General features: G+C 38.6%; 1 protein-coding gene across 8 annotated transcripts in view; it reads right to left on the bottom strand.

Annotated features, from left to right (window-relative positions):
- DCAF6 (DDB1 and CUL4 associated factor 6) overlaps positions 1 to 26659 on the bottom strand; it is a 181503-nt gene that overhangs the window by 8388 nt on the left and 146456 nt on the right. For all 8 annotated transcript variants that reach the window (XM_061399352.1, XM_061399359.1, XM_061399373.1 and 5 more), the window contains 4 exons: positions 14075 to 14213; positions 12271 to 12427; positions 11559 to 11647; positions 2416 to 2521 (listed from right to left, as the gene is read on the bottom strand). In XM_061399352.1, coding sequence (XP_061255336.1) covers positions 2416 to 2521; positions 11559 to 11647; positions 12271 to 12427; positions 14075 to 14213 — 491 coding nt within the window. The remainder of the gene's footprint in view (positions 1 to 2415; positions 2522 to 11558; positions 11648 to 12270; positions 12428 to 14074; positions 14214 to 26659) is intronic.

Here is a 26659-nt window from a genome sequence, read left to right on the forward strand (position 1 = left end):
TAGATATCTTAAGAATAAAAGCAGCAGAAATATCAACTCTTGGTTATCTTTTCCTATCAAGGATTTTACTTAAGAGAAACAAGAGGGTGAGTTAGGTTGACTAAGCCAACTACAAAGTGTCTCCCTTTGATTGCTGGCAAAAAAACCCAAAAACAATAGAATAAAGAAAACCTTTATATTATAAGCAGCTAATTCTAAAATCAAAGAAGGAGAGTAGTAACTGAGTTAACAAACCACTGATACATCAGCACGCATTTAAAATAGATTCTTGCACAAATGAAAGGAGAAACAGTGTCCTATAGGCAAACTCAGAAAGAGCCATTCACCAGATGAACTCTATATGAAAATTTAGTTATCATAATCAGCAAATTTAGTTATCATAATCAGCACATGTTTTTCCTGTTCTATAAAACAGTGCCTCCTCATATCTGAAGTCAAGTGAATTTTAAGAGTACTGCTTCTTATTGAAGAAAACAGATCAAAAGATGTCACAGTGAATAACATGGGGGCAAAAGAAGTACCATGATAATATGCTGTTGGATTACAAACATTTTCTGTTTTCATTTTAGGTTTATTTTTTGTTTTGCTTTAACCATTTGAAATTTTTATTCTTTCCTTGTAATAGTTGATATTGACAATTTGAGGGTTTTCTTTCCAGCTCCTTTAATTACAGACATAAGGAGCGTCTTTAAATTTGTAGATGTACCACAGTCTCTTCCAGGACTTAAGACAAATGCTATATACTCTTTTTTTCTGCCAGGAATACTTATGTCTCCCTTCCCCACTCTCTGAGGAAATGATATGCAGTCTGCCGTTTATATAGACCTGAGGGTCTGTAACAGAAAGGTGAAAGTGAAAGTCACTCAGTCGTGTCTGACTCTTTGTGACTCCATGGACCCCACCAGGCTCTTCTGTCCATGGAATTCTCAAGGCCAGACTATTAGAGCGGGTAGCCATTCCCTTCTCCAGAGGATCTTCCCAACCCAGGGATCGAACCCAGGACAGAAGTTATCCTAACAAAGAGTGAGGGTGGGAGGGGACAGCATGACTGTAAAGATTTTGAGGCAGGAAAGAGTTTGAGGTACCCGCAGATTTAGAGAGGGCCAGAGAGGATGGAGAAGAAACTGGCAACCCACTCCAGTATTCCTGCCTGGAGAATCCCAGGGACGGGGGAGCCTGGTGGGCTGCCATCTATGGGGCTGCACAGAGTTGGGCACGACTGAAGCAACTTAGCAGCGGCAGCACAGAGAATGGAGAGGACAGAGAAGGAAAGAATGGACTAGAAAAACAGTTTGAAATCAGCTCATCCAGAGGACTGCATGTCTTATTCATGACTTGAATATGTTCCTGCAACTGAAATTTGTAGGTAAAAGGAGAGTAAATGCTTGGAAGCTAGTTTCAAATTCAGGCTTTACCGTTTATCAGTTGTGTGACCTGCAGTGAGTTATTAAAAATACTCTACTATGTAGAGGGCTGGAGCTAACTGAGGATAGATTTGTGAAATGATTGGTATGCTGCCTGATTCATTAAAGGTACTCTATACATGGTTGGTGTTATTAAATAGTACTCAACATATAAAGAAATTTGTGTTATCAGTGAAGTGATAAAACATTTTGTTTATAATGGATATTGGATACTTTCTATTGTTATGAACACAGGTTATTCTATTCCTTCTTGAAAATTAGTTATAATATAATGTAATTAATTGTAATGTGAAGTTTTGTATCTGAAGCACTGAACCCCATGGTTTATCTTCTAAAACAAACACACAAAAATTAGAAAAATACATTGAGCTATTGTTTCAAATCTTTGTAGTAATACATTTATTTTTGTCTGGGCTGTGATTGATTTTGGCCAAATGTATCATTAAAAGTTACTTACTTACATAAACCTTAACACATCTTAAGGTTTATGATATGATATTCCACTCTGAGAAGAAAACCATAGCTGATAAAAGATTTGAAGTGATGTCATCTTTTCATTAGGACAGTTCAATAAAGATGGCTCATGGGGATACAAATTACTGTACTAAGATCAAGAATTCATACCACTCAGTTCAAAAGTTAAGCCGCCTTCTATGTAGTCTGAGAGGACCTAATGTCAGCAAGAAATACACTTCTTGTGTTTAAAAAAAAAGTTAAAAAGTTAAGGCCAAAAAAAGTTGGCCTTGATCTTGTAATTTAAGGAGATTAATAAAATCTCTGAATTTTTTGGCCGCACCATGCAGCATGTGGGATCTTAAGTTTCCCAAGCAGGTATGGAACCCCTGCCCCCTGCAGTGGAAGTGCAAGTGCTAGCTACTGGACTGTCAGGAAAATCCCCTTTTCCCCTTAAATATAAATCCCTTTAACGTCAATCTTAAATAATGTTTTTTCAAATATAATAATGATTTTAAGGCATACTGACAGTTCTTACCAGCTCGAATATGGTTCAGTGAAGCCAACATCCTCAACATGAAAGAGGCTGGAACTGTAATGGTATTTCTAGTCTCTTCCAGCATGAGTTCATTTCGAGTTATAACCTATGAGACAAGTTAAATAACCATGTCAAAGATCATAGAGTAACTGTATGTTTTCCTTAGATACTAGAGAGAACTGTAAAGAATTAACAGGAATTACTTCATTCTTCACATATATCTATATGAGTCTATATTACCATCTTAAGGCTGCTGCTGCTAAGTTGCTTCAGTCGTGTCTGACTCTTTGTGACCCCATAGATGGCAGCCCACCAGGCTTCCCCATCCCTGGGATTCTCCAGGCAAGAACACTGGAGTGGGTTGCCATTTCCTTCTCCAATGCGTGAAAGTGAAGTCGCTCAGTCGCGTCCGACTCCCAGCGACCCCATGGACTGCAGCCTACCAGACTCGTCCATCCATGGGATTTTCCAGGCAAGAGTACTGGAGTGGGGTGCCATTGCCCTCTTAAGGCCACCCAATGCCAAATAATTACTTTAGCTTGTAATCAACAGAGTAAGATCAGAGAACACTACTCTTTAACTGGAAGAAAGACAAAGGTCAAACCCTGAGGCTACCTGAAACACATAAGAATTCAATTTACTTTTACTTATAATTTGTTTATAAAAGCAGAGCAGTCTACTTTGTGTCCGCTTATTATTTTTTTCCCTCTAGTGGAACTGATATTTCTAGTGACAGCACTGTTAGATTATTATCCCTGGGTCATTTGTGCCCCTCAAGGAAAATGTTACGTTAACTTCAAAGTTAACTTCAAAAATAAACCTCTGGATGAGAGTTACCAATGAACTGTGTCTTAAGTATGAAGAATAGGACTAAAGAACATCCATGAACATCTATGGATTTAATGTATAATTATAGACAAAGGAAAAAAGAGGAAACCAAAGGGAATGGCAAAGGAAAAACAGAAAGAAAGGAAGGAAAGCAGTAAAGGAAGAAAAGACACTAACCTGATCAGCAGTCCCCCAACGACATTACATTGTCAACTCATGAGGGTGCCCACAGGGCCCTGTACAGCCCGGCCTCATGAGGCCCGCTGAGCTGCTTTCTTATGTGTCCTCAGCACGCAGATGGCTCACCCACCTTACAGCAACTTGAAACACGCTGATCCTTCTCTCTCAAATGTTCCTTTGGTCCTGGTCTACCTGGTAAACTCAGTCCAATTCTGATTTCCTCTGTGAAGACCTTCCCATCCCATTTACTCCAATTGAAAATTCCTTTCTATGAGTTTCCAGAACACTACGTGTACATTTCTGACACTGACCACACTGTACTCTGGTTGTTCATATGTCTGTTTTTTCCCACTAGTCTTTGGGTTCTGAAGGAAAGGCTTTATCTTTTAAAATCCAGGATTCTACCTGATATAGGGGCTTCCTATGTGGCACCTGCTTGCCGATAAAGGAGACAAAAGAGACTTGGGTTCGATAGCTGCGTTGGGAAGACCCCCTAGAATAGGAAATAGCAACCCACTCCAGTATTCTTGCTTAGAAAATTCCATGGACAAAGGGGCCTTAAGTGTTTAATATAGGTCTACTGACATAATGAGTAAAAATATACGTGGGAATCTCACTATGAACCGTCAACCGTGGCGTAGAGAACGAGTTTTTCAATTTACTAATATTTTTAGCAATGCACCCCTTATTGTTTTAAGAGAGGGCTGCTGTTGTTCAGTTATCAAATCCTGTCCAACTTTTTGCAACCCATGAACTACAGCATGCCAGGCTCCTTCACTATCTTTGAGAGTTTGTTCAAATGCCTGTCCATTGAGTCGGTGATGATATCCATCTCATACTCTGCCTCCTCCTTCTCCTCCTACCTTCATTTTTCCCCAGCATCAGGGTCTTCTCCAATGAGTCAGCTCTTCACCTCAAGTGGCCAAAGTACTGGAGTTTCAGCTTCAATATCAGTCCTTCCAGTGAATAGTCAGGACTGATATCCTTAAGGGTTGACTGGTTTGATTTCCTTGCAGTCCAAGGGACTCTCAAGAGTCTTCTCTAACACCACAGTTGAAAAGCGTTACTTCTTTAGTGCTCAGCCTTCTTTATGGTTCAACACTCATATCAGTACATGACAACTGGAAAAACCATAGCTCGGATTATACAGACCTTTGCCAGCAAAGTGATGTCTCTACTTTTTAATACACTGTCTAGGTTTGTTACTGCTTTCTTTCCAAGGAGCAAGCATCTTTTAATTTTATGGCTGCAGTCACTGTCCACAGTGATTTTGGAGCCAAAGGAAATAAAATTTGTCACTGCTTCCACTTTTCTCCATCAAGCTGCCATGAAATGATGGGACTGGACGCCATGATGTTTTTTGAATGCTGAGTTTTAAGCCAGCTTTTTCATTCTCCTCTTTTATCCTCATCAACAGGCTCTTTAGTTCCTATTTCAGTTCAGTTCAGTCACTCAGTCATTTCTGATTCTTTGCAACCCCATGGACTGCAACATGCCAGGCTTATTCAAACTCATGTCCAAGGAGTCGGTGATGCCATCCAATCTTTTCATCCTCTGTCATCCCTTCTCCTCCCGCATTCAATCTTTCCAAGCATCAGGGTCTTTTCCAATGAGTCAGTTCTTCACATCAGGTGGCCAAAGTATTGGAGTTTCAGCCTCAGCATCAGTACTTCCAATGAACACTCAGGACTGATTTCCTTTAGGATTGACTGGTTGGATCTCCTTGCAGTCCAAGGGACTCTCAAGAGTCTTTTCCAACATCACAGTTCAAAAGCATCAATTCTTCAAAGCTCAGCTTTCTTTATAGTCCAACTCTCACATCCATACATGACTACTAGAAAAACCATAGCTTTGACCAGACAGACCTTTGTAGGCAGAGTAATGTCTCTGCGTTTTAATGTGGTGTCTAGGTTGGTCATAGCTTATCTTCCAAGGAGCAAGCATCTTTTAATTTCATGGTTGCAGTGACCATCTGCAGTGATTTCTGAGCCCAAGAAAATAAAGTCTGTCACTGATCCATTATTTGCCCATCTATTTGCCATGAAGTGATGGGACTGGATGCCATGATCTTAGTTTTCTGAATGTTGAGCTTTAAGCCTGCTTTTTCATTCTCCTCTTTCACTTTCATCAAGAGGCTCTTTAGTTCTTCTTTGCTTTCTGCCATAAGACTGGTGTCACCTGCATATCTGAGGTTATTGATATTTCTCCCGGCAATCTTGATTCCAGCTTGTGTTTCATCCAGCCCGGCATTTCACATGATGCACTCTGCATATAAGTTAAATAAGCAGGGTGACAATATACATCCTTGACAAACTCCTTTCCTGATCTGGAACCAGTCGGTTGTTCCATGTCCAGTTCTACCTGTTGTTTCTTGATCTGCATACAGATTTCTCAGGAGGCATGTCAGGTGGTTTGGTATTCCCATCTCTGTAAGAATTTTCCACAGTTTGTTGTGATACATAACAGATTTGTGCCTGGAGAATTCCATGGACATAGAAGCATGACAGACTATACAGTCCATGGAGGGGGGGACACAACTGAGCAACTAACACTTTCACTTTACCTAATGGAGGAAAGTTTACTTTCCTCCATAAGAGTGGTGTCACCTGCCTATCTGAGGTTATTTCTCCTGGCATTCTTAATTCCAGTTTGTGAGTCATCCAGCCCAGCTTTTTGCATGAGGAACTCTGAATGTAAGTTAAATAAACAAGGTGAGATCTCTAGTCTTTCCCATTCTATTGTTTTCCTCTATTTCTCTGCACTAATCACAGAGGAAGGCTTTCTTATCTTTCCTTTTCTCCTTTGCCTTTAGCTTCTCTTCTTTTTTCAGCTATTTGTAAGACCTCCTCAGACAATCATTTTGCCTTTTTGCATTTCCTTTTCTTGGGGATGGTCTTGATCACCGCCACCTGTACAATGCCATGAATTTCTGTAAATCATTCACCACGCACTCTATCAGATCTAATCCCTTGAATCTACTTCTCGCTTTCACTACATATTCGTAAGGGATTTGATTTAGGTCATACCTGAATGGTCTGGTAGTTTTCCCTGCTTTCTTCAATGAGTCTGAATTTGGCAATAAGGAGTTCGTGATCTGAGCCACAGTCAGCTCCTGGTCCTGTTTTTGCTGACTGCATAGAGCTTCTCCATCTTTGGCTGCAAAGAATATAATCAGTCTGATTTCAGAACTGACCACCTGGTGATGTTTATGTGTAGAATTGTCTCTTGTGTTGTTGGAAGAGGGTGTTTGCTATGATCAGTGCATTCTCTTGGCAAATCTCTGTTTTCAGAAGCCTTTGCCCTGCTTCATTCTGTACTCCAAGGCCAAATCTGCCTGTTACTCCAGGTATCTGTTGACTTCCTACTTTTGCATTCCAGTCCCCTATAATGAAAAGGACACTTTGGGGTGTTAGTTGTGGAAGGTCATGTAGGTCTTTACAGAACCATTCAACTTCAGCTTCTTCAGCATTACTGGTTGGAGCATAGACTTGGATTACTGTGATATTGAATGGTTTGCCTTGGAAACGAACAGAGATCATTCTGTTGTTTTTGAGATTGCATCCAAATACTGCATTTCAGACTCTTTTGTTGACTATGATGGCTACTCCATTTCTTCTAAGGGATTCCTGCCCACAGTAGTAGATATAATGGTCATCTGAGTTATATTCACCCATTCCAGTCCATTTTAGTTCACTGATTCCTAGAATGTCAATGTTCACTCTTGTCATCTCCTGCCTGACCACTTCCAATTTGCCTTGATTCATGGGCCCAGAATTGAGCCACAGTGGGTGGGGGCTGTCCTTTTGTGATCAGTAAGCTTTGAGGAGCAGGCATCAATCGGCAGAGTGGAGAAAGTGGGGACAGGGTGGGTAGGGGGCAGCTGGTACTGCCATATATCTGAAGCTGGAGCCCACAGCATCACCGCCTCTTTTCTCTCGGTGGGAAGAAGCGGTGAGGCAAAGAAACTCCAATTAGCTCTTTCCAGGCTGCAGTCCATGGGGTTGCTAGGAGTCGGATACGACTGAGTGACTTCACTTTCACTTTTCACTTTCATGCATTGGAGAAGGAAATGGCAACCCACTCCAGTATTCTTGCCTGGAGAATCCCAGACATGGGGGAGCCTGGTGGGCTGCCGTCTATGGGGTCGCACAGAGTCGGACATGACTGAAGCGACTTAGCAGCAGCAGTAGCAGCATGGGCCCAACATTCCAGATTCCTATGCAATGCTGCTCTTTACAGCATAGGACTTTACTTCCATAACTAGTCACATCCACAACTGGGTGTTGTTTTTGCTTTGGCTCCGTCTTCATTCTTTCTGGAGTTATTTCTCCACTGATCTCCAGTAGCATATTGGGCACTTACTGACCTGGGGAGTTCATCTTTCAGTGTCCTATCTTTTTGCCTTTTCATACTGTTCATGGGGTTCTCAAGGCAAGAAAACTGAAGTGGTTTGCCATTCCCTTCTCCAGTGTTACTTCCTCTTTACTTTCGTCCATTAGAGGGGTAACACCTGCTGTTATTTCTCCTGGCAATCTTGATTCCAGCTTGTGCTTCATCCTGCCCAGCATTTTACATGATGAACTCTGCATATAAGTTAAATAAGCAAGCCTTGATGTATTCCTTTCCCGATTTTGAACCCGTCAGTTGTTCCATGTCTGGTCCTAACTATTGCTTCTTGACCCGCATGTTGATTTCTCAGGAGACAGGTACTAAGTGAGTGTTAGTTGCTCAGTTGTGTCCATCACTTTTGTGAACCCTTCGACTATAGCCTACCATGATCCTCTGTCCATGGAATTCTCCAAGCAAGAATACTGGAGTGGGCTGCCACTCCCTTCTCAGGGTATCTTCCCAACCCAGGTTATCAAACCTGGGTCTCCTGCACTGCAAGTGGATCCTTTACTATTGAACCATCAGGAAAGCCCAGAGGCAGGTAAGGTGGTCCATCTCTTTGAGAATTTTCCACTACTTGTTGTGATTCATAACAACCTACAGTTTAGCACAGTTAATGAAGCAGAAGTAAATGTTTTCTTGGAATTCCCTTGATTTTTCTGGGATTCAACAAATGTTGGCAGTTTGATCTCTAATTTCTCTGCCTTTTCTAAATCCAGCTTGTACATCTGGAAGTTCTTGGTTCACATACTGCTGAACCCTAGCTAGAAGGATTTTGAGCATAACCTTACTAGCATGTGAAATGAGTGCAATTGTGAGGTAGTTTGAACATTTTTTCACATTGCCTTTCTCTGAGGTTAGAATGAAGATTGATCTTTTCCAGTCCTGTGGCCACTGCTAAATTTTCCAAATTTGCTTACATACTGAGTGCAGCACTTTAACAGCATTATCCTATTTTAGGATTTTAAATAGCTGAGTTGGAATTCCATCACCTCCACTAGCTTTGTTTGTAGTGATGCTTCCTAAGGCCCACTTAACTTCACACTCCAGGATGTCTGGGGCTCTAGGTGAGTGACCACATCATTGTTGTTATCTGGGTCATCAAGACCTTTTTGTATAATTCTTCTGTGTATCCTTGCCACCTCTTCTTAGTATCTTCTGCTTCTGTTAGGTCCTTACAGTTTCTGTTCTTTATTGTGCCCATCCTTACATGAAATGTTCCCATGTTATCTCCTATTTTCTTGAAGAGTTCTCTAGTCTGTCCCATTCTATTGTTTTCCTCTATATCTTTGCATTGTTCATTTAAGAAGGCCTTCTTATCTCTCCTTGCTCTTCTCTAGAACTCTGCATTCAGTTGGGTATATCTTTCCCTTTCTCCCTGGCCCTTCACTTCTGTTTTCTCAGCTATTTGTAAAGCCTCCTCAGGCAACCACTTTGCCTTCTTGAATTTCTTTTTCTTGGGGATGGTTTTGGTCACTGCTTCTCGTATGTTACAAACCTCTGTCCATAGTTCTTTACGCACACTCTACCAGATCTAATCTCTTGAATCTATTCATCATCTCCACTGTATAATAAAAAGGGATTCGATTAAGGTCATACCTGAAAGGCCTAGTTACTTTCCCTACTTTCTTCAACTTAAGCCTGAATTTTGCAATAAGGAGCTCATGATCTGAGCCACAGTCAGCTCCAGGTCTTATTTTTGCTGACTGTCAAGAGCTTCTCCATTTTCAGCTGCAAAAAAATATCAATCTGATTTTACTATAGACCACCTGGTGATGTTCATGTGTAGTGTTCTCTTGTGTTGTTGGAAAAAGGTGTCTTTGTGACCAGCGTGTTCTCTTGACAAAACTCTATTAGGCTTTGCCCTATTTCATTTTGTATTCCAAGGCAAAACTTACATGTTACTCCAGGTATCTCCTGACTTCCTACTTTTGCAATTGAATCCCCTATGATGAAAAGGACATCTTTTTTTGGTGTTAGTTCTAGAAGGTCTTGTAGGTCTTCACAGAACCATTCAACTTCAGCTTCTTTGGCATTAATGGTTAGGGTATAGACTTGGATTACTGTGATATTGAATGGTTTGCCTTGGAGACAAACCAAGATCATTCTGTCGTTTTTGAGATTGTACCCATGTACTGCATGTCAGACTCTTGTTGACTATGATGGCTACTCCATTTCTTATAAGGGATTCTTGCCCACAGTAGTAGAATCAAAGGTCATCTGAATTAAATTCACCCATTCCTGTCCATTTTAATTCACTGATTCCTAAGATGTTGATTTTTATTCTTGGACCAAGTCCAATTTACCTTGATTCACGGACCTAACATTCCTATGCAATATTGTTCTTTACAACATTGGACTTTATTTTCACCACCAGATACATCCACAACTGAGTGACATTTCTTCTTTGGCTCAGCCACTTCATTCTTTCTGGAGCTATTAGTAATTGCCCTCTGCTCTTCCCCTGTAGCATCTTCTGATATGGGGGCCCATCTTCCAGTATCATATCCTTTTGCTTTTTCATCCTGTTCATAAGATTCTTGCAACAAGAACAGTGGAGTGCTTTGCCATTTCCTCCTCCAGTGGACCACGTTTTGTCAGAACTCTTTTTCTCTCTCGGGTGGCTGTCACAGCATGTGGCTCATAGCTTTATTGAGTTATGGAAGCCCCTTTGCCATGACAAGGCTGAGGTCCACGAAGGGGTACGAGGTAGCAGTATCAACCTTAGTTGCACTCACCTCCTCACAGAAGCTCAGTAATTCATTAGTAGCTGATTAACGCAATGGATCCTTATTTTCCTTATAAGAAATACTTGTATGAAGTCTTAAATGAAACCCATAAATGGAAACTCTGTTTGGAGCTGAGGAAATACCCAGAGTTTAGCTTTCATATCATACATCTTCCTGCTTCGAATCCTGCAAAAAACCTACAGCTTCTGAGAACTTAATTTCAAAAATACTGATGCAACAGCAGCTTCAGAAGCTGAGGAAACCTTAAAATAAAATCATAAAGTAAAAGAGTCTCTGATCATTTGTTCTGCTACCCATTTGGCTATGATTATGGAGAAAAGTTACAGTAAAACTACTTTCTTAAAAGGACACAGGCTTTTTTTTTATTTTTAATTATTCTTCATTGCATCAAGCCAAAATAGTCAATCTATTCGACTATAATAAACTTTATCTGTTACTACTGATAATCAACATTCTAATTATCAAAACAGTATTTCAGTTTTTATCTCTCTAGTATTGTGGGCATGTTTTATTCTTTTCTTTTTCTTAAAATTTGACCTCATTAAGTGAATTAACTTGCTTTGATTCTTCTTAAAACAGCATTTCAGGGGCCTCCCTGATGGCTCAATGATAAACAATCTGCCTGCCAATGAAAGAGACATGGGTTTGATCTCTGACCGGGGAAGGTCCCACATGCCGTGGAGCCACTAACCCTTTGTGCCACAACTATTGAGCCTGAGCGCTAGAGCCCAAGAGCTGCAACCGCTGGGCCCTCATGCCACAGCTACTGAAGTCCATGTGCCTAGAGCTCAAGCTCTGCAGCAAGAGGAGCCACTGCAATGAGAAGCCCACACACCACAACTACAGAGTAACTCCCATTTGGTGCAACTAGAGAAAGCCCACACAGCAGTGAAGGCACAGCACAACCAAAAAATATATACATAAATAAATAAAATTATTAAGCATTTCAGGAACAAAGTGAAATATGTTCTATAATAAATATAACAAAAATCTTACTTCATCAGCAAGTTTTCGGTTAAAAATCCTTGATTCCTCTAGTGGTGACCAGATTTTTATGTCATAATCTATGCCAGATGAGGCGAGAACTAGAAAAAATAGTTCACATTAATATAAAGCTTAGAAACGTCATTAATTCACTTAAATGTGTAATGTATATATGCATGGATGTATATGTTCAGCAAAACTGAGTTAGAATGGACATTGTACTGATACGTTTAACTGTTAACCGAGAATACTGTTTTGAAGATTTCCTAAAAGTTACCCTATAATACAATTTTAAGACCATCTTGAAATCACTCAAATTTTTTTCCTATTTACTGTTTTTTTATGAGAAACATGGGAATGTCAAATGGAAGGTAAGAACAAGTCATTGCTCCTTTGTTCTGGTAAATTAATTCTGATATGTAAAGACTAACAGGCACGGAAGTTCAATTTGGTTAAGCAGGGAAAAGTCCAATCAACTGAAGCTCTTATAGCTGATAAAACTAAGAAGAACTATTAGGAGAATAAACTTTTTAATCTATTTCCCTCTATTTTCAGCCAAAAACAGGTTGTAAACTTTTTTTGTTTTAAACCCAAGAAGAGCAATACTTGACCCTAGTAGCTGCCTACTAGGATAATTTGGATTATTCTTACAACTAGAAAAAAGTTGAAGCTGATTAATCATACTAATGATTTTGAACCCTTGCCTTATAAAAGGTCATCTTACTTGGGTCAAACGGGTGGGGCTGCAGGCAGTTTACCACATGATTATCAGCCTCCAGAAGCATTAAATGCTCAGCAGTGTGACGATCCCAGATGAAGATATGGCCGCAGTCAGAACCACTCATTACAAAGTTGGCACCCCAGAAATTGGCTTCTTTTATCTAAGGGTTAAGAAAAACAGAAAATTATAAGAGATTTCAAATCAAAGTTATTAAAAAAAGATTTTTCTATTCTCAAGTTTAAAAAATTAATTGGCTTAGAAAATAAAAAATTGAAGAGAGTCTTTGTCTTCCAGTATATTGACCATGACAGAGATTTATTAGTAGGGATAAAATGGAAGAAAATAAAGTCCCCCATGATGAAGATAAGTATTTTATTTTGTTTGATATTATATTTATAGTGCTTGAAACAGTACCTGGGCACACAGTAGGTGCTGAGTTAATAACTGCTAAATGAATGAATGAGATTTCTGGGTTATGGACAATATAATGAAAATTTATATACAGATGTCACTGAACTTTCCAAAACTGGTTCCATTGTCGCTTTAAAAGATAATATAAACAATTCATAGAAAAAAATGAATTGCTCCCCCCAGTATTTTGCTTTATGCCAAAGAACAAAATTACCAACCTTTTTATTAGCTATCAGAAGTTCTCACAATCAAGAAGGAAAGATATAAACACATATTTACTTTCATGAAGCAATGAAACAAAGGACATGTTAAGGTGATTATGATGGAGTTTTTCAGCAGATGCACAAAATGAACCATCAAAAATCTTTGTATTTCAGATCAGAATTTTTGAAATCATATTATGTGCAGCTGCGACTTTGATATTTTTGGCAAAGCAAAGGAGGGGAGCCAATTTTCTTGTTACTTGGAGCTACTATTCTATTTATTTGTCTTCTATTTTTTTCCATTCCTATCCCCAGTTATTTCCATCCAAAATTTTAACCATAAAAACACAAGAAATACAAATTGATTGCTTCTATTAATAATGAGTAGTCCTTGTAAAATAAGTAAATTGCTACTACATGATATCTATAAAAAGAGCTAATTATTTCCTCATCCCAAAGTTACTTTTTCCCTCTACCCTAAAGAAAGTAGATTGAAATTGATTCTGTAGATACTTTTTGAAAACTCAATGAATATATGAGAACACTTTCAGATATGAATGGTTCAGAGTGACAGCTGTTAATCATCTCACAAGATTTTCTCAGTAAATAGTTAAAATTGCATTATGTAGATAGACTTCTGGGTTATAAACACTTGAAAAGATCTTAGATATCATCTGGTCTGTTTTTACTTCATAGATGAGGAAATTGAAGTTTAGAAAGACAAGGTGACTAAAACAAATCTTTATCAATCTTTTAAAAAGTTATAATTAATCTGACTATATTTTGTAATGAACCTGGATTTCATATATCCAAATCTTTCTCTGTACAACCAACAAAAGAAACTAATATGAACTAAAAAAAAATCTACTAGGAAAGTAGATAGCAAGTATGAGAGAGCAAAAAAGAAGCAATGGTTACCTATATAAGCTAACATTTTTAAAGTTCTATAATAGTTCCTCAGTAGGGTAGAGTTTTCTTATAAAAAATAATGCTCTTTCACAACATATTATAGGACAAAAAGAACTATATTTGAGTAAAGAGATAACTGGGAAGGTGCAATAAATGCTATGTACAGAGATAATTACATAGAATATAGTAGAATCACACTGGCATATATAAAAACAACCATTATGGAAAAAAATTCATATTATGAAACTGCAGTTCTTCCAAACAATGTCATCAGTATATGGTACCATTGTCCTTGAGTTGCGATGGCCCTTATAAACCATCTTTACTAGTGGCCTTCTAATGTTCAAAGTATCCAATTCCTCCATTTCTTTCCTTTCTTTTCTCCGCCTGAAGAACTCCTGAATGCGGGCAACAGCAGAGCGTCTATGAATTACATATTAAAAGAAAAATACAGAAATAAATATAAAACATTCACAGGCCACTACAGAATGAAAGTGAGCAACATTAAAGTCAAGTGAAATCTAGAAATTATTTAAACTCAACATTATCTCAATAAGGCATCCCCAATCAAAAGCATAAAAAGGCAGACAAAACAGTAAGACTACATCAAACTAGTTGAGTTACTAAAACAAAATGTTTTAGTTAAGAGATCATTTAGAAATTTGGTACTGGTTGAGAGTAAAGGAAATAGCATGCGGCACACTATTTAAACGGCTATTTTATAAGAATATAATACAGACAAAATTAATATGCAATTTACTATACATAAAACAAAACCTACTCAATATTATATGTCCTCTCCATATTTAGGAAATACAAAGGCATAAACAGAAACCAAAAAAAGAAACTAAAGGTAACATATAATTGCAGTGGATGTCTTGAGATTTTGTTTAAAGGAGATTTTGTTCTCAGCAAAGAATAAACTAGTCAAGGAAAGAATATTGATATCTATGAATAAAACAAGGATCTTCTAATAGAATCTATTCTACACGAACTTCATATTAGAGTACAGAATGGAACTAATGAGGCTGATTTTTACTTTCCTAAGAACCCAGTTGGGTCACAGAGCTAGAGAGTGAAGAACAATGGACCCTCTTTAAGACTGATTTCATTACTAGAAGAAACTTTCCCCTAAATAACTGTTAGTTTGAACTTGTTATTTAAAACATTATATTCTGCAATATAATAGACAAAAATCCAAAATATATCAAGTGTCTACAAATCAGTATGAAAAATAAGTACTATAATAGAAAAATAATGACATGAACAAAGAAATTACAGAAGAAAGAGACTGTTAATAAATATGCAAAAAGATGCTTAGCCTCACTAATAATAAAACAAATTCATCTTTTTGTATATCTATCATATTAAAATTTTTTTTTACATCTATCAGAGTGGCAAGAGCACAGGAAAACAGGCACTACTGGTAGGAGTTTGAAGGTTTTATATATTAAAAAAAAAAGCAGTCTTTGGCTGTAAATTTTCACTTATGTAGAAACATATACAGGAAGGTGTAAGTCAGAAAGGTGTAGCTCACTGCATGCAAAATAGGCCCATGTAACCAGCACAAGTATTGAGAAATAGAGAATAAATAGAATTCAGAAGCCTCCCATTCTCCATTTCTATTATTATGCTGCACTATTCTGACTTCTAACATGATGGGTTAATTTTTGCCTGTTTCATTAATTAAACAAAATCATATGATGTATTTTGTGTCTAGCTTCTTTAGCTCAACATTATATTTGTCAGATTCATCCATGTTGCTGTATTTAGCTGTAGTTCATTCATTCTCTTTGCTGTACAATACTACTTTACATAAATACATTATAATTTATGTATCCATACAACTGTTGGTAGATACTGGGTTGTTTACAGGATTTGATGACAAAAATAGTGCTCTGATGAATATATGTACGTATTTCTCTTGAGCATATATTCAGAAGTAGATATGCTGGACCACAGTATATACATATGTTTATCTTAATAGATACTCTCAAACAATTTTCCAAAGTGGTTACAGCAGTATATAATCCCACTGGCAGTATATTACTGTTCCAGTACAATATATTTTTGAGGAGAAATTAAATAATATCCATTAAAACCTAAAATATGTATTTGTTTTGATGTAGCGATCTTATCTTTTAATAAATGCATGCTATAAAAGACATATGCAAATATCCATGTTTTTTCACAATATATATATACACATACACATATATATTCACCACAGCAGTTTGAGAAACACTGCAATAATCTAAGTGTTTTATACACAGAAAGGATAGGTTAAATAAATTATGGCACATCTGTACACTGGAATACTTATGTCATTAAATAATACTTATGTCATTAAAAATGATAAGATCCATAAGCAAGAATATGGAAAATATCAGTATTACCTTAAAGGATCTATAATATAGGTTACAAAATAATTCATAGAGGAAAAACTTATATATACATAGAAAGAATCTAGAAAAACAGACACTAAACTGTTAATAGCACTTTCTAAAACAATTCTATAACAATTATGTAGTCTTATAACATAAAGTTTTCTTTTTCATAAAATGATATTTTATAAAATTCTATAGGCTATTTAGAAAGTGTTTTAAAAATTTTATCCTATGTTACACATATTAAAAAAAAGGGGGGGATCCAAAAATTTAAGCTAGACATAATTAGAAACTTCCACAGAGAAAGCTGACATGTTCAGTTTACTCTGATTATCTCTTTCTGATTGGCAAATGATAAATGGGAAGGGTTGAGAGTTCAAATGCTCTCAAATGAAACAATTAATATGACTGCAATTCTCTTTTTTCTAAAGTAGAAGAAAAAAGGACTCTTAATCAGTTAAAAATACGTGAATAGCAAGAAACCGAAAAGAAAAATCTCTTGCTAAGAAAGTAGAGTATCTAGAAACTAATGCAACATTGTAAATCAACTATACTTCAATAAAATAAACTAAAAAAAAAAAAAAAAAAGGAATAAGTAGAGTATCAGGTAGCAGAAGGAACAGAAATAACCTTGCTGATAAAGCAGAGGCCTTAGGAGCTATAAATGGAAAAAGAAACTATACAACACAGCAAGAATCAGAAGCTCAAATCATTTTTAAAAAGCAGTATGGCCAAAATTAAAGCTGAATGAGTAATGGGATGATAATAATTAAGAATTAGTGAAGATGGTACCAAATCATAAGTGTTCATTTCACTTAAAAGTTTGCTCTAGGGACTTCCCTGGTAGCACAGTGGATAGGAATCAGCCTGCCAATGCAGGGAACATGGGTACAATTCCCGGTCTGGAAGGATTCCACATGCTAGCCGAGCAACTAAGCCCCTGCACCACAACTTCTGATCTGGCACTCTAGAGCGTGCAAGCCATGACTACTGAGCCTACGTGCTGCAACTACTAAAGCCCACTTGCCCTAGAGCCACACACCACACAACCCCTGAGCCCATGAGTTGCAAGTACCGAAGCCTGTGCATCCAGACCCTGTGCTCCATAACGAGAGAAGTCCCCATAATGAAGAAGCCTGCAGGCTGGGACAAAGGGCAGCCCCTGCTTGCAGCAAGCAAAGAAAGTCCTCACATAGCAACAAAGACTGAGCACAACCAAAAACAACCAAAGTGAACTTAAAAAAAGTTTGCTCTACAATATGGTCTAATTTACTGCTTAATGTTTGTTTGGCTTACCCATCCTGATAAAGAATAATTGTGAAATCTAGATCTCAAGAAATGTAGCTTGTACTGTTACAATTTAGGTCAAAGATCAGGGTACCTACCACTGTAGGAAATGATGTAAAACAGAAAAAAAGCTTAAAGTGCACAAATTTCAAGTTAGAAGATAAAAAGTGACAGTAAATGCTACGCTTGTATATATAATCAGATAATGTCCAACACGGCAAACAGTTCTAAAGAAATGAATAAACTTAGAATGAAAACATTGAAGGAAATTCCCTGGCAGTCTAGTGGTTAGGACTCTGCGTTTTCACTGTCAAGAGCCTGGGTTCAGTCCCTGGTCAGGGAGCTAATATCCCACATGCTGCGTGGCATACATATATATACACATCACACATACGTCACACACATCATACATAACACGTGTGCACCACATATAAAACACATGCATGTATCATACAGATGTGCTACATATCTTCCAACCCAGTGGACCAAAAAAATGGAAAAGAAAAAAAAAAAAAAGGATCAAAATCTTAGTCCTAAAAATGACAGGAAAGTTAAAAAAAAATGGTATAACAGGAAAATTAGAAGTAAAAAGTTGGAAAGTGAAAAGTGAAAGGTAAAGGTTCTCAGTCATGTCTGACTCTTTGCAACCCCATGGACTTATACAGTCCATGGAATTCTCCAGGCCAGAATACTGGAATGGTAGCCCATTCCTTCTCCAGGGGATCTTCCCAAACCAGGAATCGAACCAGGGTCTCCCGGATTGCAGGCAGATTCTTTACCAACTGAGCTATCAGGGAAGCCCCCCTGCTCCCAAAAAAAGTTGGAAAACAAATCCAAAAATAGCCATGATAATAATAAATTAAAGAGACTAAACTGACCAACGGAGAGAAAAAGAAACTGTTTCAGACATACCTAAAGTATGAGAACAAGGAAAGGATTTCAGGCAAAAGGATACTGTGCAAACAGTTATCAAATGAAAAATGGCATAGCTACATTAATATCAGATAAAACAGACTACTATAAAAAGTAATGTCAAGGTAGAAAAGATTACTACATATATAATAAGTTCACTTTACCAGAAAGAAATAATAATTTAATATATATATACCCAACTCTGTGGGAGAGGGAGAGGGTGGGGAGATTTGGGAGAATGGCATTGAAACATGTATAATATCCTGTATGAAACGAGTCGCCAGTCCAGGTTCGATGCACGATGCTGTATGCTTGGGGCTGGTGCGCTGGGACGACCCAGATGGAGGGTATGGGGAGGGAGGAGGGAGGACGGTTCAGGATGGGGAACACAGGTATACCTGTGGCGGATTCATTTCGATATTTGGAAAAACTAATACAATATTGTAAAGTTTAAAAATAAAATAAAATTAAAAGAAAAAAAAAGAAAATGATAGAACTATAAGGACATAATGACTTCAATACATCTGTCTCACTATTTTATAAGTCAAGCACCAAACAATAGAGATAATTTGAACAGCACAACTAACAGTCTTAATCTAATGGTGAGCCTTAAGTCAGAAATGGCCACAGGTCTGGAAAAAGTGTTTTCATTTCAGTCTCAAAAAAAGGCAATGCCAAACAATGTTCAAATAACCATACAATTTCACTCATTTCACATGCTAGCAAAATTATGATCAAAATCCTTCAGGCTAGGCTTCAGCAGTACATGAACCAAGAACTTGCAGATGTACAAGCTGGATTTAGAAAACACAGAGGAACCAGAGACCAAATTGCCAAAATCTGCTGGATCATAGTAAAAACAAGGGAATTCCAAAACACAATCTATTTCATTGACTATGCTAAAACCTTTAACTGTGTGGATCAAAACAAACGGTGGAAAATTCTGAAGGAGATGGGAATACCAGATCACCTTTACCTGTCTCCTGAGAAACCTGTATGCAGAACAAGAAACAACAGTTAGAACTGGACATGGAACTGGTTCAAAATTGGGAAAGGAGTATGTCAATGCTGCATACAGTCACCCTGCTTATCCAAATTATGTGCGGAGTACATCATGCAAAACGCTGCACTGGATGACTCAAAGCTAGAATCAAGATCACTGGGAGAAATATCAACAACCTCAGATAATGCAGATGATAACACTATAATGGCAGAAAGTGAAGAGGAACTGAAGAACCTCTTGATGAAGGAAAGTGAAAAAAAAAAAAAAGGAAAGTGAAAAAAGCTGGCTTAAAACTCAACATTCAAAATACGAAGTTCATGGCATTCAGTCCCATGACTTCATGGCGAATAGACGGGGGGAATGTGGAAACAGTGACAAGATTTCATTTTCTTGGGCTCCAAAATCATTGTGGATAGTGACTGCAGCCATGAAATTAAAAGACGCTTGCTCCTTGGAAGAAAAGATATGATAAACCTAGACAGCATATTAAAAAGCAGAGACATCACTTGCCAACAAAGATCCAGATAGTCAAAGATGGTTTTTCCAGCAGTCATGTACAGACATGAAAGTTGGACTATAAAGAAAGCTGAGGGCCGAAGAAATTAATGCTTTCTAACTGTGGTACTGAAGAAGACTCTTGAAGCTCCTAGGACAGCAAAGGGATCCAACCAATCAACCCTGAATATTCACTGGAAGGACTAATTTTGAAGCTGAAGATCCAATATTTGACCACCTGATGCGAAGACTTGACTCATTAGAAAAGACCTTGATGCTGGGAAAGATTGAAGGCAGGAGGAGAAGGGGACGAAAGAGGATGAGATAGTGGGATTCAATGAACACAATTTTGAGCAAACTCCAGGAGACAGTGAAGGACAGGGAAGCTTTGCATGCTGCAGTACATGGGTTGCAAAGAGCTGAACACGGCATAGCAACTGAACAACACAATATCATGGTCACATATAAAATTCTACATTAAAAATTAAAGTCACATGCTTTTCAAGCACACATGAAACATTTACAAATTTATCACAGAACAGGCCACAATGCCAGTTTCTACAAATTTCAAAATATAGGTCTAAATCAACCATGTTCTCTGACTGCAAATTAAATGTTAATGTAAAAAAAGCTGAATGCTAAATGTATACAACTAACAAAGTTAAAATGTAAAAAAGCAAAATGGCTGTCAGAGGAGGCCTTACAAATAGCTGTGAAAAGAAGAGATGCGAAAAGCAAAGGAGAAAAGGAAAGATATAAGCATCTGAATGCAGAGTTATAAGAATAGCAAGAAGAGATAAAAAAGCCTTCCTCAATGATCAATACAAAGAAATAGAGGAAAACAACAGAATGGGAAAGACTAGAGATCTCTTCAAGAAAATTAGAGATACCAAAGGAACATTTCATGCAAAGATGGGCTCAATAAAGGACAGGTATGGACTTAACAGAAGCAGAAGATATTAAGAAGAGGTGGCAAGAATACACAGAAGAACTGTACAAAAAAGGCTTCACGACCAAGATAATCACGATGGTGTGATCACTCATCTAGAGCCAGACATCCTGGAATGTGAAGTCAAGCGGGCCTTAGAAAGCATCACTACGAACAAAGCTAGTGGAGCTGATAGAATTCCAGTTGAGCTATTTCCAATCCTGAAAGATGATGCTGTGAAAGTGCTGCACTCAATATGCCAGCAAATTTGGAAAACTCAGCAGTGGCCACAGGACTGGAAAAGGTCAGTTTTCATTCCAATCCCAAAGAAAGGCAATGCCAAAGAATGCTCAAACTACCGCACAATTGCACTCATCTCACATGCTAGTAAAGTAATGCTCAAAATTCTCCAAGCCAGGCTTCAGCAATATGTGAACCATGAACTTCCTTATGTTCAAGCTGGTTTTAGAAAAGGCAGAGGAACCACAGATCAAATTGCCAACATCCGCTGGATCATCAAAAAAGCAAGAGAGTTCCAGAAAAACATCTATTTCTGCTTTATTGACTATGCCAAAGCCTTTGACTGTGGGGATCACAATAAACTGGGGAAATTCTGAAAGAGATGGGAATACCAGACCACCTGACCTGCCTCTTAAGAAACCTATATGCAGGTCAGGAAGCAACAGTTAGAACATGACATGGAACAGACGGGTTCCAAATAGGAAAAGGAGTACGTCAAGGCTGTATATTGTCACCCTGCTTATTTAACTTATATGCAGAGTACATCAAGAGAAACGCTGAGCTGGAAGAAGCACAAGCTGATCTCAAGACTGCCGGGAGAAATATCAATAACCTCAGATATGCAGATGACACCACGCTTATAGCAGAAAGTGAAGAGGAACTAAAAAGCCTCCTTTCAGGCTCTACTACAAAGCCACAGTCATCAAGACAGTATGGTACTGGCACAAAGACAGAAATATAGATCAATGAAACAAAATTGAAAGCCCAGAGATAAACCCACGCACCTATGGACACCTTATCTTTGACAAAGGAAGCAAGAATATACAGTGGAGAAAAGACAATCTCTTTTAACAAGTGGTGCTGGGAAAACTGGTCAACCACTTGTAAAAGAATGAAACTAGAACACTTTCTAACACCATACACAAAAATAAACTCAAAATGGATTAAAGATCTAAACATAAGACCAGAAACTATAAAACTCCTAGAGGAGAACATAGGCAAAACACTCTCTGACATACATCACAGCAGGATCCTCTATGACCCACCTCCCAGAATATTGGAAATAAAAGGAAAAATAAACAAATGGGATCTAATTAAAACTAAAAGCTTCTGCACAACTAAAGAAACTATAAGCAAGGTGAAAAGACAGCCTTCAGAATGGGAGAAAATAATAGCAAATGAAGCAACTGACAAACAACTAATCTCAAAAATATACAAGCAACTCCTGCAGCTCAATTCCAGAAAAATAAACGACCCAATCAAAAAATGGGCCAAAGAAATAAATAGACATTTCTCCAAAGAAGACATAGAGATGGCTAACAAACACATGAAAAGATGCTCAAGATCACTCATTATCAGAGAAATGCAAATCAAAACCACAATGAAGTACCGTTTCACACCAGTCAGAATGGCTGCAATCCAAAAGTCTACAAGCAATAAATGCTGGAGAGGGTATGGAGAAAAGGGAACACTCTTACATGGGAATGCAAACTAGTACAACCACTATGGATAACAGTGTGGAGATTCCTTAAAAAACTGGAAATAGAACTGCCATACAACCCAGGAATCCCATTGCTGGGCATACATACCAAGGAAACCAGAACTGAAAGAGACACATGTACCCCAAAGTTCATCGCAGCACTGTTTATAATAGCCAGGACGTGGAAGCAACCTAGATGTCCATCAGCAGATGAATGGATAAAGAAAGCTGTGGTACATATACACAATGGATTATTACTCAGCCATTAAAAATACATTTAAATCAGTTCTAATGAGGTGGATGAAACTGGAGCCTATTATACAGAGTGAAGTAAGCCAGAAAGAAAAACACCAATACAGTATACTAACGCATATATATGGAATTTAGAAAGATGGTAACGACAACCCTGTATGCGAGACAGCAAAAGACACAGATGTATAGAACAGTCTTTTGGACTCTGTGGCAGTGGGCGGGGGATGATTTGGGAGAATGGTATTAAAACATGTATAATATCATATAAGAAATGAATCGCCAGTCCAGGTTCAATACAGGATACGGGAAGCTTGGGGCTGGTACACTGGGATGACCCAGAGGGATGGTATGGGGAGGGAGATGGGAGGGGGTTCAGGATGGGGAACACATGTACACCCGTGGTGCATGCATGTTGATGTATGGCAAAACCAATACAATATGGTAAAGTAAAAAATAATAATAATCAGATCAGATCAGTCACTCAGTCGTGTCCGACTCTTTGCGACCCCATGAATCGCAGCATGCCAAGCCTCCCTGTCCATCACCAACTCACTGAGTTCACTGAGACTCTTGTCCATCGAGTTAGTGATGCCATCCAGCCATCTCATCCTCTGTCGTCCCCTTCTCCTCCTGCCCCCAATCCCTCCCAGCATCACAGTCTTTTCCAATGAGTCAACTCTTCTCATGAGGTGGCCAAAGTACTGGAGTTCTAGCCTTAGCATCATTCCTTCCAAAGAAATCCCAGGGCTGATCTCCTTCAGAATGGACTGGTTGGATCTTCTTACAGTCCAAGGGACTCTCAAGAGTCTTCTCCAATACCACAGTTCAAAAGCATCAATTCTTCGGCGCTCAGCCTTCTTCACAGTCCAACTCTCACATCCATACATGACCACAGGAAAAACCATAGCCTTGACTAGACGAATCTTTGTTGGCAAAGTAATGTCTTTGCTTTTGAATACGCTATCTAGGTTGGTCATAACTTTCCATCCAAGGAGTAAGCGTCTTTTAAATTTATGGCTGCAGTCACCATCTGCAGTGATTTTGGAGCCCAGAAAAATAAAGTCTGACACTGTTTCCACTGTTTCCCCATCTATTTCCCATGAAGTGGTGGGACCGGATGCCATGATCTTCGTTTTCTGAATGTTGAGCTTTAAGCCAACTTTTTCACTCTCCACTTTCACTTTCATCAAGAGGCTCTTGAGTTCCTCTTCACTTTCTGCCATAAGGGTGGTGTCATCTGCATATCTGAGGTTATTGATATTTCTCCCAGCAATCTTGATTCCAGCTTGTGCTTCTTCCAGTCCAGCGTTTCTCATGATGTACTCTGCATATAAGTTAAATAAACAGGGTGACAATATACAGCCTTGACAAACTCCTTTTCCTATTTGGAACCAGTCTGCTGTTCCATGTCCAATTCCAACTGTTGCTTCCTGACCTGCATACAAATTTCTCAAGAGGCAGATCAGGTGGTCTGGTATTCCTATCTTTCAGAATTTTCCACAGTTGATTGTGATCCCCACAGTCAAAGGCTTTGGCATAGTCAATAAAGCAGAAATAGATGTTTTTCTGGAACTCTCTTGCTTTTTCCATGATCCAGTGGATGTTGGCAATTTGATCTCTGGTTCCTCTGCCTTTTCTAAAATCAGCTTGAACATCAGGAAGTTCACGGTTCACATATTGCTGAAGCCTGGCTTGGAGAATTTTGAGCATTACTTTACTAGCAGGTGAGATGAGTGCAATTGTGCGGTAGTTTGAGCATTCTTTGGCATTGCCTTTCTTTGGGATTGGAATGAAAACTGACCTTTGCCAGTCCTGTGGCCACTGCTGAGTTTTCCAAATTTGCTGGCATATTGAGTGCAGCACTTTCACAGCATCAGCTTTCAGGATTTGGAAGAGCTCAACTGGAATTCCATCACCTCCACTAGCTTTGTTCGTAGTGATGCTTTCTAAGGCCCACTTGACTTCACATTCCAGGATGTCTAGCTCTAGGTCAGTGATCACACCATGGTGATTATCTGGGTCGTGAAGATCTTTTTTGTACAGTTCTTCTGTGTATTTTGCCATCTCTTCTTAATATCTTTTGCTTCTGTTAGGTCCATACCATTTCTGTCCTTTATCGAGCTCATCTTTGCATGAAATGTTCCTTTGGTATCTCTAATTTTCTTGACGAGATCCCTAGTCTTTCCCATTCTGTTGTTTTCCTCTATTTCTTTGCATTGATTGCTGAAGAAGGCTTTCTTATCTCTTCTTGCTATTCTTTGGAACTCTGCATTCAGATGTTTATATCTTTCCTTTTCTCCTTTGCTTTTTGCTTCTCCTCTTTTCACAGCTATCTGTAAGGCCTCCCCATGCAGCCATTTTGCTTTTCTGCATTTCTTTTCCATGGGAATGGTCTTGATCCCTGTCATCTATACAATGCCACGATCCTCCTTCCATAGTTCATCAGGCACTCTATCTATCAGATCTAGGCCCTTAAATATATTTCTCACTTCCACTGTATAATCATAAAGGATTTGATTTAGGTCATACCTGAATGGTCTAGTGGTTTTCCCTACTTTCTTCAATTTAAGTCTGAATTTGGCAATAAGGAGTTCATGGTCTGAGCCACAGTCAGCTCCTGGTCTTGTTTTTGCTGAATGTATAGAGCTTCTCCATCTTTGGCTGCAAAGAATATAATCAGTCTGATTTCAGTGTTGACCACCTGGTGATGTCCATGTATAGAGTCTTCTCTTGTGTTGTTGGAAGAGGGTGTTTGTTATGACCACTGCATTTTCTTGGCAAAAATCTATTAGTCTTTGCCCTGCTTCATTCCGTATTCCAAGGCCAAATTTGCCTGTTACTCCAGGTGTTTCTTGACTTCCTACTTTTGCATTCCAGTCCCCTATAATGAAAAGGACACATTTTTTGGGTGTTAGTTCTAAGAGGTCTTGTAGGTCTTCATAGAACCGTTCAATTTCAGCTTCTTCAGTGTTACTGGTTGGGGCAGACTTGGATTACTGTGATATTGAATGGTTTGCCTTGGAAACGAACAGAGATCATTCTGTCGTTTTTGAGATTGCATCCAAGTACTGCATTTCGGACTCTCTTGTTGACCATACGGCCACTACATTTTTTCTGAGGGATTCCTGCCCGCAGTAGTAGATATAATGGTCATCTGAGTTAAATTCACCCATTCTAGTCCATTTCATTTCGCTGATTCCTAGAATGTCGACATTCACTCTTGCCATCTCGTTTGACCACTTCCAATTTGATAAATAAATAAAAAGCCTCGTGATGAAAGTGAAAGAGGAGAGTGAAAAAGTTGGCTTAAAGCTCAACATTCAGAAAATGAAGATCATGGCCTCTGGTCCCATCACTTCATGGGAAATAGATGGGGAAACAGTGGAAACAGTGCCAGACTTTATTTTCTTGGGGCTCCAAAATCACTGCAGATGGTGACTGCAGCCATGAAATTAAAAGACGCTTACTCCTTGGAAGGAAAGTTATGTCCAACCTAGATAGCATATTGAAAAGGAGAGACATTACTTTGCCAACAAAGGTCCATCCAGTCAAGGCTATGGTTTTTCCAGTGGTCATGTATAGATATGAGAGGTGGACTATGAAGAAAGCTGAGCACTGAGGAACTGATGCTTTTGAACTGTGGTCTTGGAGAAGACTATTGAGAGTCCCTTGGACTGCAAGGAGATCCAACCAGTCCATTCTGAAGGAGATCAGCCCTGAATATTCATTGGAAGGACTGATGCTGAAGCTCAAACTCCAACGCTTTGGTCACCTGAAGCAAAGAACTGACTCATTGGAAAAGACCCTGATGGTGGAAAAGACTGAAGGCAGGAGGATAAGGGGATGACAGAGGATAAGATGGTTGGATGGCTTCACCAACTCAAT

Source organism: Bos javanicus, chromosome 3 (genome assembly GCF_032452875.1).
Source record: "Bos javanicus breed banteng chromosome 3, ARS-OSU_banteng_1.0, whole genome shotgun sequence".
Lineage (NCBI taxonomy): Eukaryota > Metazoa > Chordata > Mammalia > Artiodactyla > Bovidae > Bos > Bos javanicus.